This window comes from Phoenix dactylifera, chromosome 14 (genome assembly GCF_009389715.1).
Source record: "Phoenix dactylifera cultivar Barhee BC4 chromosome 14, palm_55x_up_171113_PBpolish2nd_filt_p, whole genome shotgun sequence".
NCBI classification, from domain to species: domain Eukaryota; kingdom Viridiplantae; phylum Streptophyta; class Magnoliopsida; order Arecales; family Arecaceae; genus Phoenix; species Phoenix dactylifera.
Window position 1 is genome coordinate 8200249 of NC_052405.1, and position 12943 is coordinate 8213191.

The 12943-nt window shown below is 36.9% G+C and overlaps 1 protein-coding gene across 1 annotated transcript; it reads left to right on the forward strand.

The window, feature by feature from the left end:
* Window positions 1-7498: 7498 nt before the first annotated feature.
* LOC103720516 (thioredoxin M-type, chloroplastic-like) lies at window positions 7499-8618 on the forward strand. Its single transcript, XM_008810254.4, has 2 exons — window positions 7499-7831; window positions 8154-8618. The coding sequence occupies exons 1-2, from the start codon at window positions 7585-7587 to the stop codon at window positions 8474-8476; spliced, it is 570 nt and encodes a 189-aa protein (XP_008808476.1). The 5' UTR covers window positions 7499-7584; the 3' UTR covers window positions 8477-8618.
* Window positions 8619-12943: the final 4325 nt, after the last annotated feature.

The window sequence follows — 12943 nt, forward strand, 5'->3', positions numbered from 1 at the left end:
CAAGGGGGCAGTTCCACATGATGAAACCATTTCTCTCCTTTATGTAGGTGCAGCTGTCTAACTTAAATGGCTATTCCGTATCGCTTCAAACCGAGTGATTAAATGGCATGAGTCTAGGTTAATTAGCCTTAAAGTAATTCCGATGGGTTTAGTTTTTTCTTCTTCTGTAAGTAATATAACAATATACCCTACCGAGATTTAAATTTTGAATTATGAATTTCATAGATAGGGTCGACCCGACCCGAATTTTAGGATTCGCAGAGCCAGATCGGGTCCTAAATTTGGACCCGTTTTATTTTTCGGATCAGATCAGGTCCACCCAATTTTGACTCGGATCTAACTCGACCTATTTTTTTGGATCAGGTTTTTACTATTATATAGTAGAATTTTGCATATAAAAATACATAGACTCGGACTCGATCTAGACCCGACCCGATCCGAATGACATGTCGGGTCAAAATTTGGAGGCATGGATCGGATCTGGATCCAAAATTAGGACCTGAATAAGAAACCGGGTCGAATCGAGATCACTCAGGATCCGACCCATTTGCAGCCCTATTCATAGACTATGTTGGATGGAAGTAGGAGGATTTTTTTCAGTTTTTTGTACTTTTTTTTTTTTTACTTTCTTTATCTTAATAAAGTATAGGATGGGCCCTTCTTCTCCTTTCATCAAAAATAGTAAAAATATAAAAATTCTGGATTTCTTCAAATACAAAGTTCTTAGAAGAATGATATCCATTCGTCGAGCTAAAAACTATGGATAGAGGGTTCATATAGCATGATTCAAGGCAGTCTGCCATGGTTTGAAGCAGTTTGGAATAATTTGACCCGTATATTTCTAGCATGACTTTATTGTTGCTAGTAGACTTCGAAGCATCATTCATTGCACCAGAAAAATATAATAAAAATTAACAATCCTCAAAATCTAAGGCAAATTAAAGATTTTTTGCTAATAGTCTGCTGTTGTTGGTGTCAGACCTTGGCAATTAGAAATTTGCCATGCCATACCGGGCAGGTCACGCCTAGAGTCCTACCATATCTAGGGGTCAACTTGCATACGAAGGTGGTAGATTAGTTCCTATATCTTTAAAAAGATTTGTTTCAAATTATTTCCATGGGTGATGGTCCATACCAACAACCTTATGAATGAGAAAAAAAAAAATCCAATTGATTCCAGCGGCGGCCACGGAGATAACAAATTAATTAAGGGGATGAAGTTTTTTTATTACCTATGCTGCTGGAATGTCAGCAGCATAACAATGTTTGAAATGCCAAGGTTGCTGACTTGTGAGAAATCTTGTATCAGTAATGCATTCTTTGAGACAAGATTGCTTGAGAATGAAAGCAACTCTTCAATCTTACAAAGTGTAATACGTCTATTGAGAGAAGTTGACAGCATTGCAGATTGGATGGCGACTTATATTGTCGATCATACACGGAATCTACTCTATGGGTGCTTGCAATAAATATTCTTTCTGAATTATTAGATATTTTATTTTTTAATGCCTATGGATGTGTCTATTCTAAATTGATTTAATAAATTCTGTTAAAAAAAAAACTCTGCATGAGGTCAATCAACTAAGCTTATTCTATTAGAGCCAACTTTAGTTTGAGCAGAAGGGTCAGGATGACAACAACCTCAACATTAATATGGAGATCAATCTGTAAAACTTCCAACAAGTCACCGTTTCTCCTTGGGCAGAGGCTTGACATACAGTTCTAGCATGACATATGGCTCGACGAGCAAGCCTTGTCCTTATTGTTCCCTACTCTCTTTTTGCTGCCGCTAAACTTAAGAATAGAATTAAGTCTCATAGGTTTGTTAATCTTGTAGAATCCAAACTATTTTCTCATCGAGTGATGGGTACGAAATCAATTAGATTGATTTTTCGATAAAAAAAAGTACTATGTGAAATCTGTTTTAGTACTGGAATATTTCATCCCATGAGCACCAGAGGAACTCATAGACCTGACTAACATACTGAATAACATTATCTTCTCTGACAGTAAAGACATACTGTAAGGACCTGTGCGGGCGTGTGTTTAGTCTTACATCGATTATTCGCTGGGTAGATATTGGATACTTATACAGGATCAAGAAACCCAAATAATACTTTCCGGCTAGCCATTTTTAATGAAGTTCTGGATTGTGACATATACCAAATTTAATCCTTCGACAAATTATTAAATCAGTGAGGTGTAATCTGCCTCGTGGCTTTGGCGTTGTGAAGGTCAAAGCTCAAGGGAAGTTAAATAATTTTATGTGGTTGGCTATCAAAAATAAATTGAAGACAAGTCAAGTTTTAAACAACAAAGCAAGCTCAGAGCATATGGGACACGTTCTTTTTCTTGCCGACTTTCCATGAGTCGCTGGAAAGCAATTGGAGATGCTCCGGAATTCACCTAAATCCCTGTAGACAGATTGGAGGAAACCAAAAAAGCTAGCAGGCTATGATGTGGCATGGGACTTATTCAGTTTAACTATGACTTGGTCGTTGGATGGAAACAAATAGGATATAAGACTGCTTTTTTTTTTTTGTGCGTGTTTTCTCTACCTCACTTAGTGGAAGGGCTTATGTAATCATTTGTTCATATGTTTAATGAAGGTTGGTGGAGGTTTTTGCTTTTTTTTTTTCAAAAAAAAATTGAATGGCTATATTGTCACGTTTGCTGATTTTTAGTGGGTAGGGTAGCTATTGGGGTTTGTCGGTTGTGTTGTCATCCGTGCTTGTGTAGTGAGAGGTTGGTAAAATATTGGAATTGGTTCGCTCTAAATTCTAAGCTTCAATCAGATTATATAGGTCAAGAGCCTATTATTTTTTGCACTAATTTATGCCTTAGCTCACTTTTAAGAGCTGCAATAACTTAACCATTCAACCGGTTTAACTTATTTCAACTCACTGTAGATCGAGTTAGACTATTTGTTTAACAAAATGGACAGTTTTGGATCTAAATTTTTAATCTATTTAATAAATATGTCGAGCTCGGGTTGATAGATTTTTGATCTATCATGTATCCAACTCAATCTGAATGTTGTTCGATCCGACTCGATTGCCATCCCTACTCACTTTAGTCACAATCTTGTTCAGCTAGGCTGGAATCCTAGTTGACCGGATCTCCAATAGTCAGGCAAATATAGCATTAGATTATTATTATTATCATTATTTATGAAGACCAGCCAAAATAAATGAATATATTCTTTGGTGTCACAGATCCTTTTGGGCACATCGATCCTTCAAGATCATGAACTTCTAGACCATTGAACAAGATTCACAAGTTTGCGCTCCAATTATAGAAAGTACTATGATGTGGTGATTTTTAGGTGCTTGCAAAGAAGTTGTGATGCACTTGTATATACAACATTCCAAGTTGCAATTCTTCACTTTGGTTTGTCTATAAGATTGAGGCTCAAGGGACAATAGGTTCACCTTAGAGGCTTAGATGATGGAGAACAAAGTTGGGGTTCAAGATGGTTGGGGTCGATGGCAATGGTGATGAAGTAGGTGAGCTGCAGCAAATGAATCCAAGTTTGTAACCATTGTTGTACAAGTTGGTAAAGTTGTAGGTGGCCATATGTATTTTAAATTGCCTACAAGTCACAAGATTTCAACTTGCGCATGGTGATCACTTGGCTGGCTACCATAGTGTCCTGGAGATGGCATAATTATGTTTTTAAAAAGGGAACAAACTGTAGCTGCTTCTTCGTTCATCATGGCAATGCCACTTGCTTAGCCTATTGCCAAGTTACTACAAGGCAATCAAGGTTTGACCATAAAAAAGTTGGCTTTGTAGACATGCATGGATTAATAGTTGCCTAAAAATTTGTAGGTGAACATTTCCTTGCTTTCCTCTCCTTGTTTTTTTAATTTTTCAGCAACTGCAGGGACCATTGAGCATCATGTGGATGAGAACCTTTTATCTTAAACAATGCCATACTAAAATCCAGAAGGTCTTATAATTGCTATATTTAAGTCTTGATCATCAACACTCATTTCACTTCCTTTCTTTAGAAGAGGGCAACTAGAAGCACTCTTTAAATTTGAGGTTTCAGGAGCTATCTTAATTATTTCTAATCATTGTCCAGTATTTGTTTATTACAAAGAAATATTAGGTATAAAAAAAATTGGTTAACATGAGAGTTAAAAATTAAGTTCAGATTTAGAGAGATGTTTCTTTGGTACCATGCTATCTTCTAGTACACTGCCTAAAACGTTTAGGCATTATATAAATTTCAAGGTTTATCAGGAATAATATCTTATGGTAAATAATCATATCATATGCTAACTTATGCAACCCGCCAAAGAATAATATATATATATATATATATGATAAAGTTATTATAATATATGCTATATCTTCAAGGGCATCTAATGCATGCCACTTGCCAGAGTGCCTAACTGCGTTCATCATGGTGAGGCTGGAGAACAATTTTATAGCTTATCCATGACTTTAAACTAAAAAATATTATACTTCCCTTGAAGAACAAAGGTAAAGAAAATGAAAGAAAAATTATGACCCCTTAGGTCAAAGCTTTAATCATGTTTCTCTCTCTTTTCATCTATCCATCTATCTATCTATAAGGTACAAATCTCATGTGGCATCAATGAACGTATATGACCATGTATCGAGACCATAGGATCAAAATTTGCATCTTAATTACAATAAACTGGTACGATGATTGCTTTGGAAGACAACGAAATTTTATTGAGAGTCGACGATGAGCTACCCTTGAAGCTTCTTGATTGGGTTCAAGTTGAAGAAGATCAAGGTCAAACCATGCAATATTTCAGAGCATGCATTTTATTGTCTTTCTAGAGAAATTCCTTCTAGAATGTCTTTCTATTGCCTTTTAGAGAAATCCATTGATTGCTTCATTTAGACCAAAGCCAAAAGTATGGTCCAAGAACCGGAACCTTTTAAAATTTAGCCTCCTTCAAGCTAAACCTTTTGTTTGTTCAGCATTCCCTTTCAAAGGCCCCATATCAGAGGGTGATCCCTCATCAATACTTTTGATAAAAAGAATCGGACCAATGTTATGAGGTACCAATCATTAAGGGAAGGAGAAGGCAAATGAAGCATCAATTCTTCCCAACAAACAAACTTGCACCCTGCCCTCGTCTAATACCCGAAGATTATAGGATGACTTTTGGAAGATTATAGTTAACAACAATGACCAAAAGGGGGATTAAGAACTTGATTAAGATCTTGCTATTGTTTTGTAAGAGGATTTCAAATTTCATTCTTTATAGTTTGGTGTAGGCCGTCGGTTTTAAACTTCCATCAACATGCTTAGATTAACAATGGGAAGATTCCTCAAGCACCCATTTAATATAGACCATAATCACATTATGGTCATGTACAAAGCTATACTAATGGTCACAACTTAGCCTTCTGTTCCCATGCAATGTCCTCATGAAATGTAGGGGACCCTAAAAATAAAGGTTATGGGACCTTTTGCCGTGGCACGGTGCTAAGATATAAGAGGGCGGTGTAAGTTTTATAGGGATGATTCACGAGCATCCGTGTTTTGACCAATTCTAACGCAGAGACAGGGTCAACTTGCCAGCTTATACAATTTGAGCTCATATCATGTCGACCATATACAATTACTCAGCGTGGAAAACCCATTGACTATTTGAAGCATAGAGGACAATTGGTAGTAGTCTGCAAATTTGTTACATTTGAATTGGTCATGAGGCAAATGCATGATTGAGTTGGAGAATTAGTCTTCTGCGACCAGATCAATTAGAAATTTTACATCAGGGTGGTAAGGGTACAAACAAATTGAGTCAAGACTTGGGATATGACTCGAGTAATGTGAACGTCCGACCCAAATTAAATGTTTGAGCCCCATGGGTCAAGAATGGGTCCCAAATCCAGGTCTAGCTCTATAGACTTGGAAGCGACCTGGAAAGAGAGTCGGCCCGACATGGATCCATTAAATGATGGATCGTGTCTTTTTGTCTGAATGTCTAGATGCGAAGCCAATTTAGATCGGATCCGAGCAAATCTAGACACAAAATTGACCTAACCTTCTGCAATGGTAGGTCTAGCAGACAAAGCTAATTGTATACGACTTTTCCCAAATCAAGCCAATCAGACCAGATCTGGCTCGCTTTGATCCAGGCTGGTGCAATTAGACCCAATTAGTAATGGCTTTATGGTGCCTTCGAACATAACGCGGTTTCAGAGGAAATGATTCATTGGTTGATATTTGTAATGCGGCCTTTTCCAACTCTCATAAAATTTGGAACTTTGGAAGGCATCATCCATATCTCTATGCACCACAAAGAAGCTTCCGTGGTCATCCATTCGCCAATCAATTCCCCAGTGACCCCACTCCAATGTAATAATTCTGAGGACAGGCCATGGAGATTAAGATTCAAGACTTTGTGGATGGTGGTCCTTGCCTACTCTGCACCAAGGTTAGATGTGGGTTAGGCTTAGGCAGATCACATCCAAAATCTTCAATTGGACCAACCTAAGGTGTGACAGAATCTGTATAAAGCGGCCCGTGTCTATCCATTTCCAGCCCTGGCTGAATGCCCATACTGCTCTTGTGGGCCTACATCTCTTGTCTATTATACTTCTCTTGTGGGCCTATATCTATTATTTATACTCCGTAACTTATATGACTTGGTACACGTTTCTCTTGGCATTTGGTTTCTTCTCACCAATTTGTTATCAAGATTATTTGGCGCCCGAACATTCCTCTTTTATGTTTTTCTTGTCGTGAGATCTTTTTTTAAATAAAAAAACAAGTGTATATTTGTATAAAATAGTTCTAATGGTGACATGATGGGTCTCTTTTATGCTTTTCTGAGATTTTTTTGCCCCCCAAAACAATCCATATTCAAAACAATTATATATTTGTATAAAATAGTTCTTACGGTGACATGATGGGGTCTCGCATTTCTAGGCCTTCTAACGTTCCTTTGACCTGAATTATGGGAGGCCTCGTAGGCACGAATGATAGTCCTAGAGAAATTATTTGGCAGTGTGCAAAAAAAAGTATACTATATTTAAAATAAATGATATCAAAAAATTTATATTTTTTATCGCCGATCATTCTATAAAATATTGTAAATAGATAATACGGCTTTGCTACTTTTTTTTTTGGATGAAAAATATTGAAAAAGAAGAAAGAGAAAGAAAGAAAATTGCAGGATGTCTTATGCGGCCCATGTTACAACAAGCCTGGTCCAACGATTCTACCAGAAAGCAGGTTTAAGTTTTGGTCATGATGTTTAATTGGGCAATGGCGATGGGCTTGGACCTATTCTATCTGAAATTAAGCTTGGCAGACCATGGCCCAAGTTTTGCTCATTACTGAATAGATACCACCATTGATCAAAGACTGATTGGTCCATGACTTCTCGGGAATACATATATATATATATATAGTATTTGGTGGTGCGTGTAGCTACAAATCCTATCCACAAAACGCCTGAGATCCTAAGCACCTTGCATTCTTTTGGATATCCAATGAGCAAAAGGAGGGAAAGCAATCCGTGCCTAAAACCACAAGCACCTCTATCCACCTTCTCTTCAAAACCAGCCAAAGTTAACAAGGGAGGGGGAATGGCTTTCGAAACCTGTTTCCAAATGAGCACCATTGCTTCCACAACTACAGCAACTAGTAGAGCCAGATTTTTGCATGCCCACCACCCCTTCTCCTACAAGGAAAGGCATATTTGGCCGGCAAGCCATGGATCAAAGAGAGCTATTTCATCCCTCTCATCATCGCCGACTCCATCCACATCGATCCCTTCAGTTAATAACCATCGTTCCCGTTTTGTCTGTCAAGCTAAAAATGCAGTAGATGAAGGTAAATTTGTCGTCTTTTTTGCTCTTTCATGTTGGAGTAATGATGAAGGCAAAGATGAAGTAGTAGCATTATTTTAGTTGATAGTATCAAGAGTTAGTTTCCAACTGTTGTTGCTTTCGTATTTCTGAGAAACCTTGGTAGTGTACTGTCCTAAGCTTCTTTAAATGGTGAAAGAGTTCATTTCGTTCTTTAGATTTCTTCACTTAGCTTCTAAATTGGAAATAGAAAATGGCTACAACATGATACATCTTGATTCGGACCTTACTATTTTACGTATATATTGTTCAATGATCATTGTTGTAATAATATGGGGAATTTGCAGTATTGGTGGCCAATGATGCGAACTGGGACAACATGGTCATTGGATGTGAGACACCAGTAGTGTTGGTAGAATTTTGGGCACCTTGGTGTGGTCCATGCCGAATGATCACGCCGGTGATCGATGAATTGGCCAAAGACTATGCTGGAAAGATCATCTGCTGCAAGGTTAACACCGACGATTGCCCGAACATTGCATCTAAGTATGGGATTAGGAGCATCCCAACTGTTCTGCTCTTCAAGAGTGGAGACAAGAAAGAGAGTGTCATTGGAGCAGTGCCAAAGAACACCTTGTGTGATATTATAGACAAATATTTGGAAATGTGATTAGGTTCTTAATTGTATGGTCATGTAAGTGTAGACCATGGTTGTCATGTTACATCATGGCATTGTAATTTCATAAAGTTACTGTCTGCAAGTTTCTCTTCTTGTATTCTTTTTGATATTTCTGAAATCTACATTCTCTAAAGAAGCTTTTTGTTTAATCTAAATTAATTAATTTTAACAAAAGAATGCAAGGTATTGCGCACATCGAACTTGTCATCATTAGGTGAACATCTGATCCAAAGTCTACTCATTGTAGATAATTAATGGATTACGAATTATAGTTTCCATACTAGTCCTTTTCTCATCTCAGTTATGGACCTTAATCAGTAGATGGATAGCGTTAGGGGATCCAAACTGGAGGATGGAATTATTAAAGGTGTGAATTAAATCAAACATATGGTTTAGATACTTCTCGGGTCTCGCTATCATGATACTGCCTCTACATGCTACCTTCCTTTTGAAATGATATGGTGCAAATAAATGATATGTCTCTTCTAAATTATTGACTGTTTGAGTTAATTAATTTTTAAATTTTAATAAATACGTGCCATCTATCCAAACCCACACATATGTAATTGGTAGCACATGTAATTTGTTTGTGCATAAAAAATCATGTAATCTCGAGATCCCTGGCCTATGCATCAAGTCATAAAAAATACATATTATTTGATGAAATTTGGACCGTCCTAACCACTTGATGCATAGATTAGGGTCTCTTTTTTTTCTTTTTTTTTTTTTGGTACATCGGCGACTCACACATAACGAGTGTGAAGATGGCCAACAAAATCAGAAAACAAAATGCTACGCAAGGACGATTAGGGTCTCTAAATAAATAGTTTAGAGGAAGTAAAATACATCCAATAATTTAGAACATCAATGTAGAACCCTCATTGTCCGGTATAAATTTAAAGGTCTAAGTGCAGATCTAGCCAAGTCTAGCTTGACTTAATGCCCAATGCAAGATTACTTACCCTTTTCAATTGCACCCAAGTTATAGAGTAATTGCTAATTATTATTGAAGAAGGTCAACTATGATAGCTATATCGACTAATTCAAGCATATAACCTATGAGTACTCTCATATATCTGTTAGCACATCTCCTAATTTTAGGAGACTGATGTGGTCCACTTGATAAGTTTATCCCACATCAAAATAAATCTCGTTTAAATGGTGATTTAAATACAATCGAATTAAGAGGTTATTAAGAGTTTATCTTATTTGGTGGTTTCCGTGATGCATAGAAACTATTGGAGATAAACCTTATGGACAAAGATACGGGTTCCTAACCTAGCATTATAAATAAGCTTGTGGATCCATCACCTAAGGCACTCAAGTCCTGCATAGATTAGAAGATTCGGGTCTCCTCTCTCTCTCTCGCGTGGGGTCTCTCTTCTCTCCCTTTGGTGTGACATCTTCGTGCTTGAAGAGCATAGGCGGAGGTCAGTAAAATTTTTTATTTATTTATTATTCTGCTGCACATAATTTGCCTAACAATATCCACGTTAACAGCAGTAGCAGCAATAGGTACTTTTGCATCAAGACTTCATCTGCATTCTCAGTTAGTTATTTAAACCCATTTTGTAGAGCACTAAACAATTTTCATATTATGTGTTTAATAAGGTGGGATCCAACTCCAACAGAAAATCTTCCTCAAAATACACAAGGTGATATTTACAAGCTTATACCGTACTATAGAGGAGATGCAAGCTTATACCTTCTCCTTTTAAAGAATCTGGCACACTCATCCTATCTTTGAAGCATTAAAAGTTATAAGGATCAGCAAAGAATTAGTAGCTGCTCTCTAGGCTGTAGCATATAATTTCCAAGTGAATTGTTGTTCATAGCAAGGATCCCTAACTTATTTCCAGATGGAGAATGGTACATGTACCCAGAAGATACTTGGAATGGGTGCAAACAATGTTTTAATATCAACCAGCCAAGTAGACATTTGGGCTAGCGAAATGTTGAGTACAATTAATCTTCCTTCAAATATGTTCATGTCCTAGTGCAAGGATCTTACAGCTGCTTATTTGAAGGCATTTCTTATGTATAAGAGAGTTGATGGATTTTCGAATGCCAATGACAAAGAAGAGCTTGCCATGGATTACATCCATGGCTCCTTTTGTCTAATTGGTTGATCTTTAAAGCTATTGGCCTTTGTCTAATTGGTTGATCTTTCGAATTTGGACTCAGCTGTATATAACAATAGCAAGAAGAAAAGATACATGGTTGAATTCAAGCATGCTGTGGTCGTGTCAGAACAAAATCTTAAACCTTGGCAAACCCAAAGCATTTGGTACCTGACAAGCAATTTGTTAACAAGTCAGCTCGACCTTGCTTCCATGGCCTTGATTTAAATTTTAAAGTAGTTGTTGGAGTGTTATGAGAGGTTAAACTTGAGCATAAAAAACATTGCACTAATTCATAACTCAAACTATTGGTGATCTAACAATAAAACAACCATTAAAACTGGTGGGGCATTTATAAATTAGAAAATTTCAGCTCAACTGAAACTTTGCAACAAAATAATGGATGCGGTAAATATTTTATATCAGATGATTAGAAACCTAGAGTTTCTGAAAATATTGAATATTAACATCTGCAACCGTTATAAGATGCCGTTGCAGATGGCATAACGTTTCATAAAACAGGAATTCTGGAGCATTTTCGTTATTACGTGCAACTCAAGTAGCCTGTGGTTGCCAAAATAACAGCCATAGAATTTTCCAATTGTGGATACCAAATATCCCAAGCCTTTTTGAACATGTGGTAGCGGAAATGACAAGCCGCCGGATATACCCATTGATGGACCGCTTTCTAAAAGCGGTGGTCGAAGCCACGAATGTGTTGCCGGAAAAAGGCCGCTGCTTCACGACATTTATTTGCTTCTGAAAAAATATAACTTCTATTAAACTACGTATGTCTATAGAAAGGTAAATAGTGCTGCAAACTGAATAACTTTCTTTGTGGTTCACAATTTTGAAGGTTTTATTTGAACAAACTACATGTCCGTGCCTGAGCTCTTGTATGGTATAAGTTTCTAATTTTGTTGGCTGCATTCATATGTGAACTGTTGTTGTACCAAAATAAATAAATAAATAAATAAAAGACCGCTTTCTAAAAGCGGTCATCGAGACAAACGAGGGAGTCATCGACTTAGGTGTTTGGTGGTCTCCTCCAAAAAGAAGATTCCCTAGGCTAGATGTTGAAATGTTCAAACTTTTGTGGATACATCATAAGCCCACTAGTTATTAGTGGGGTGGCCTCCGGGGTGATATGAGAAGATAATTCAAAGAACCAAGTAGAATGCATCATTTGACATAAAAAAAAAAAGGATGGATGGTCCATACGTGGCAATATAAAATGGAAAAGAAAAATGTAAGAGATCATTGGGTCTTGTCATCGCTGAATTCACTGGTCCTATATGCTACTCGGTCTGATCGAATGAATCATGACGAGCGTTGCAAATGTCACATGGAATCATTGAATAAAACGGCGGCAGCATTTGATGGAATATATATTATAGAGATCCAAATCAGGCATCTGAATCTATAATTTTGGTTGAAGAAGATTTTTATAATTACAACTTGGAGATCCAAGTGGTTTGAGGTCTTCAAACCCGCTATCCACATTAATATGGCTAGTCCAATACCTTATTTTTATTTAGCACAAAATCATGCCAAATTTAGTTCATTAGTCCATTGTACACAAAATTTCTTGGTCAAAAATACTGTCATATGGTAATCCATCAAATAAATAAACTCATCATAATACATGCACTTAAAAAAAATTCATAGAGAATAAATATATAGATACATCAATAACTACAATTAGCAGGTGGATATGCAAGAGGATTCTTACCGAAACCACTTGGATGCTTAGGCAATGCATAGATTGGGATTTTCACATTATAATTTTTATATTATAGGTAGTTAAAAGAGAGATCATATCTAATAGCTTAGATCATCAGTGCTCGTGGTTCCAGTTGTTCAGTTAGAATGAGCTTATTTCTACATGTATTTTCCGTTCCTGCATCGAACTTTTTGCGAGAAAATGAAATCACGTTTGAAATTCCTTGACCATTAGAGGTTTGGTATTGTCCTCCCTGGTCTTAGTCTACTCACGTGGGTAGCCATATAGTGGTAACAAAACCTCGTAAAATTATAAATAATCCCAATAGAAAATATATGTAATAGATAAATAAGATATTAATTTAAAGTAATAATTATTTTACTTATAAATTAATGTTATATTTATTTATTACATATCCACCGAACACGTGGCAGGCTATGATTGCATTAGCTAAGAAGTGCGCTGTTCCATTCCAACAGGAATCCCAGAATATCCCATATTTCACGTGTTTCAGATATGAGCGGGTGGCACTCCCGTTATTATTTGCAATGTTAGGGGTTATTTACTAAAGACGGCACCAGCGAGTCAAAGTATTTTATATAAGGCGCTCCCACC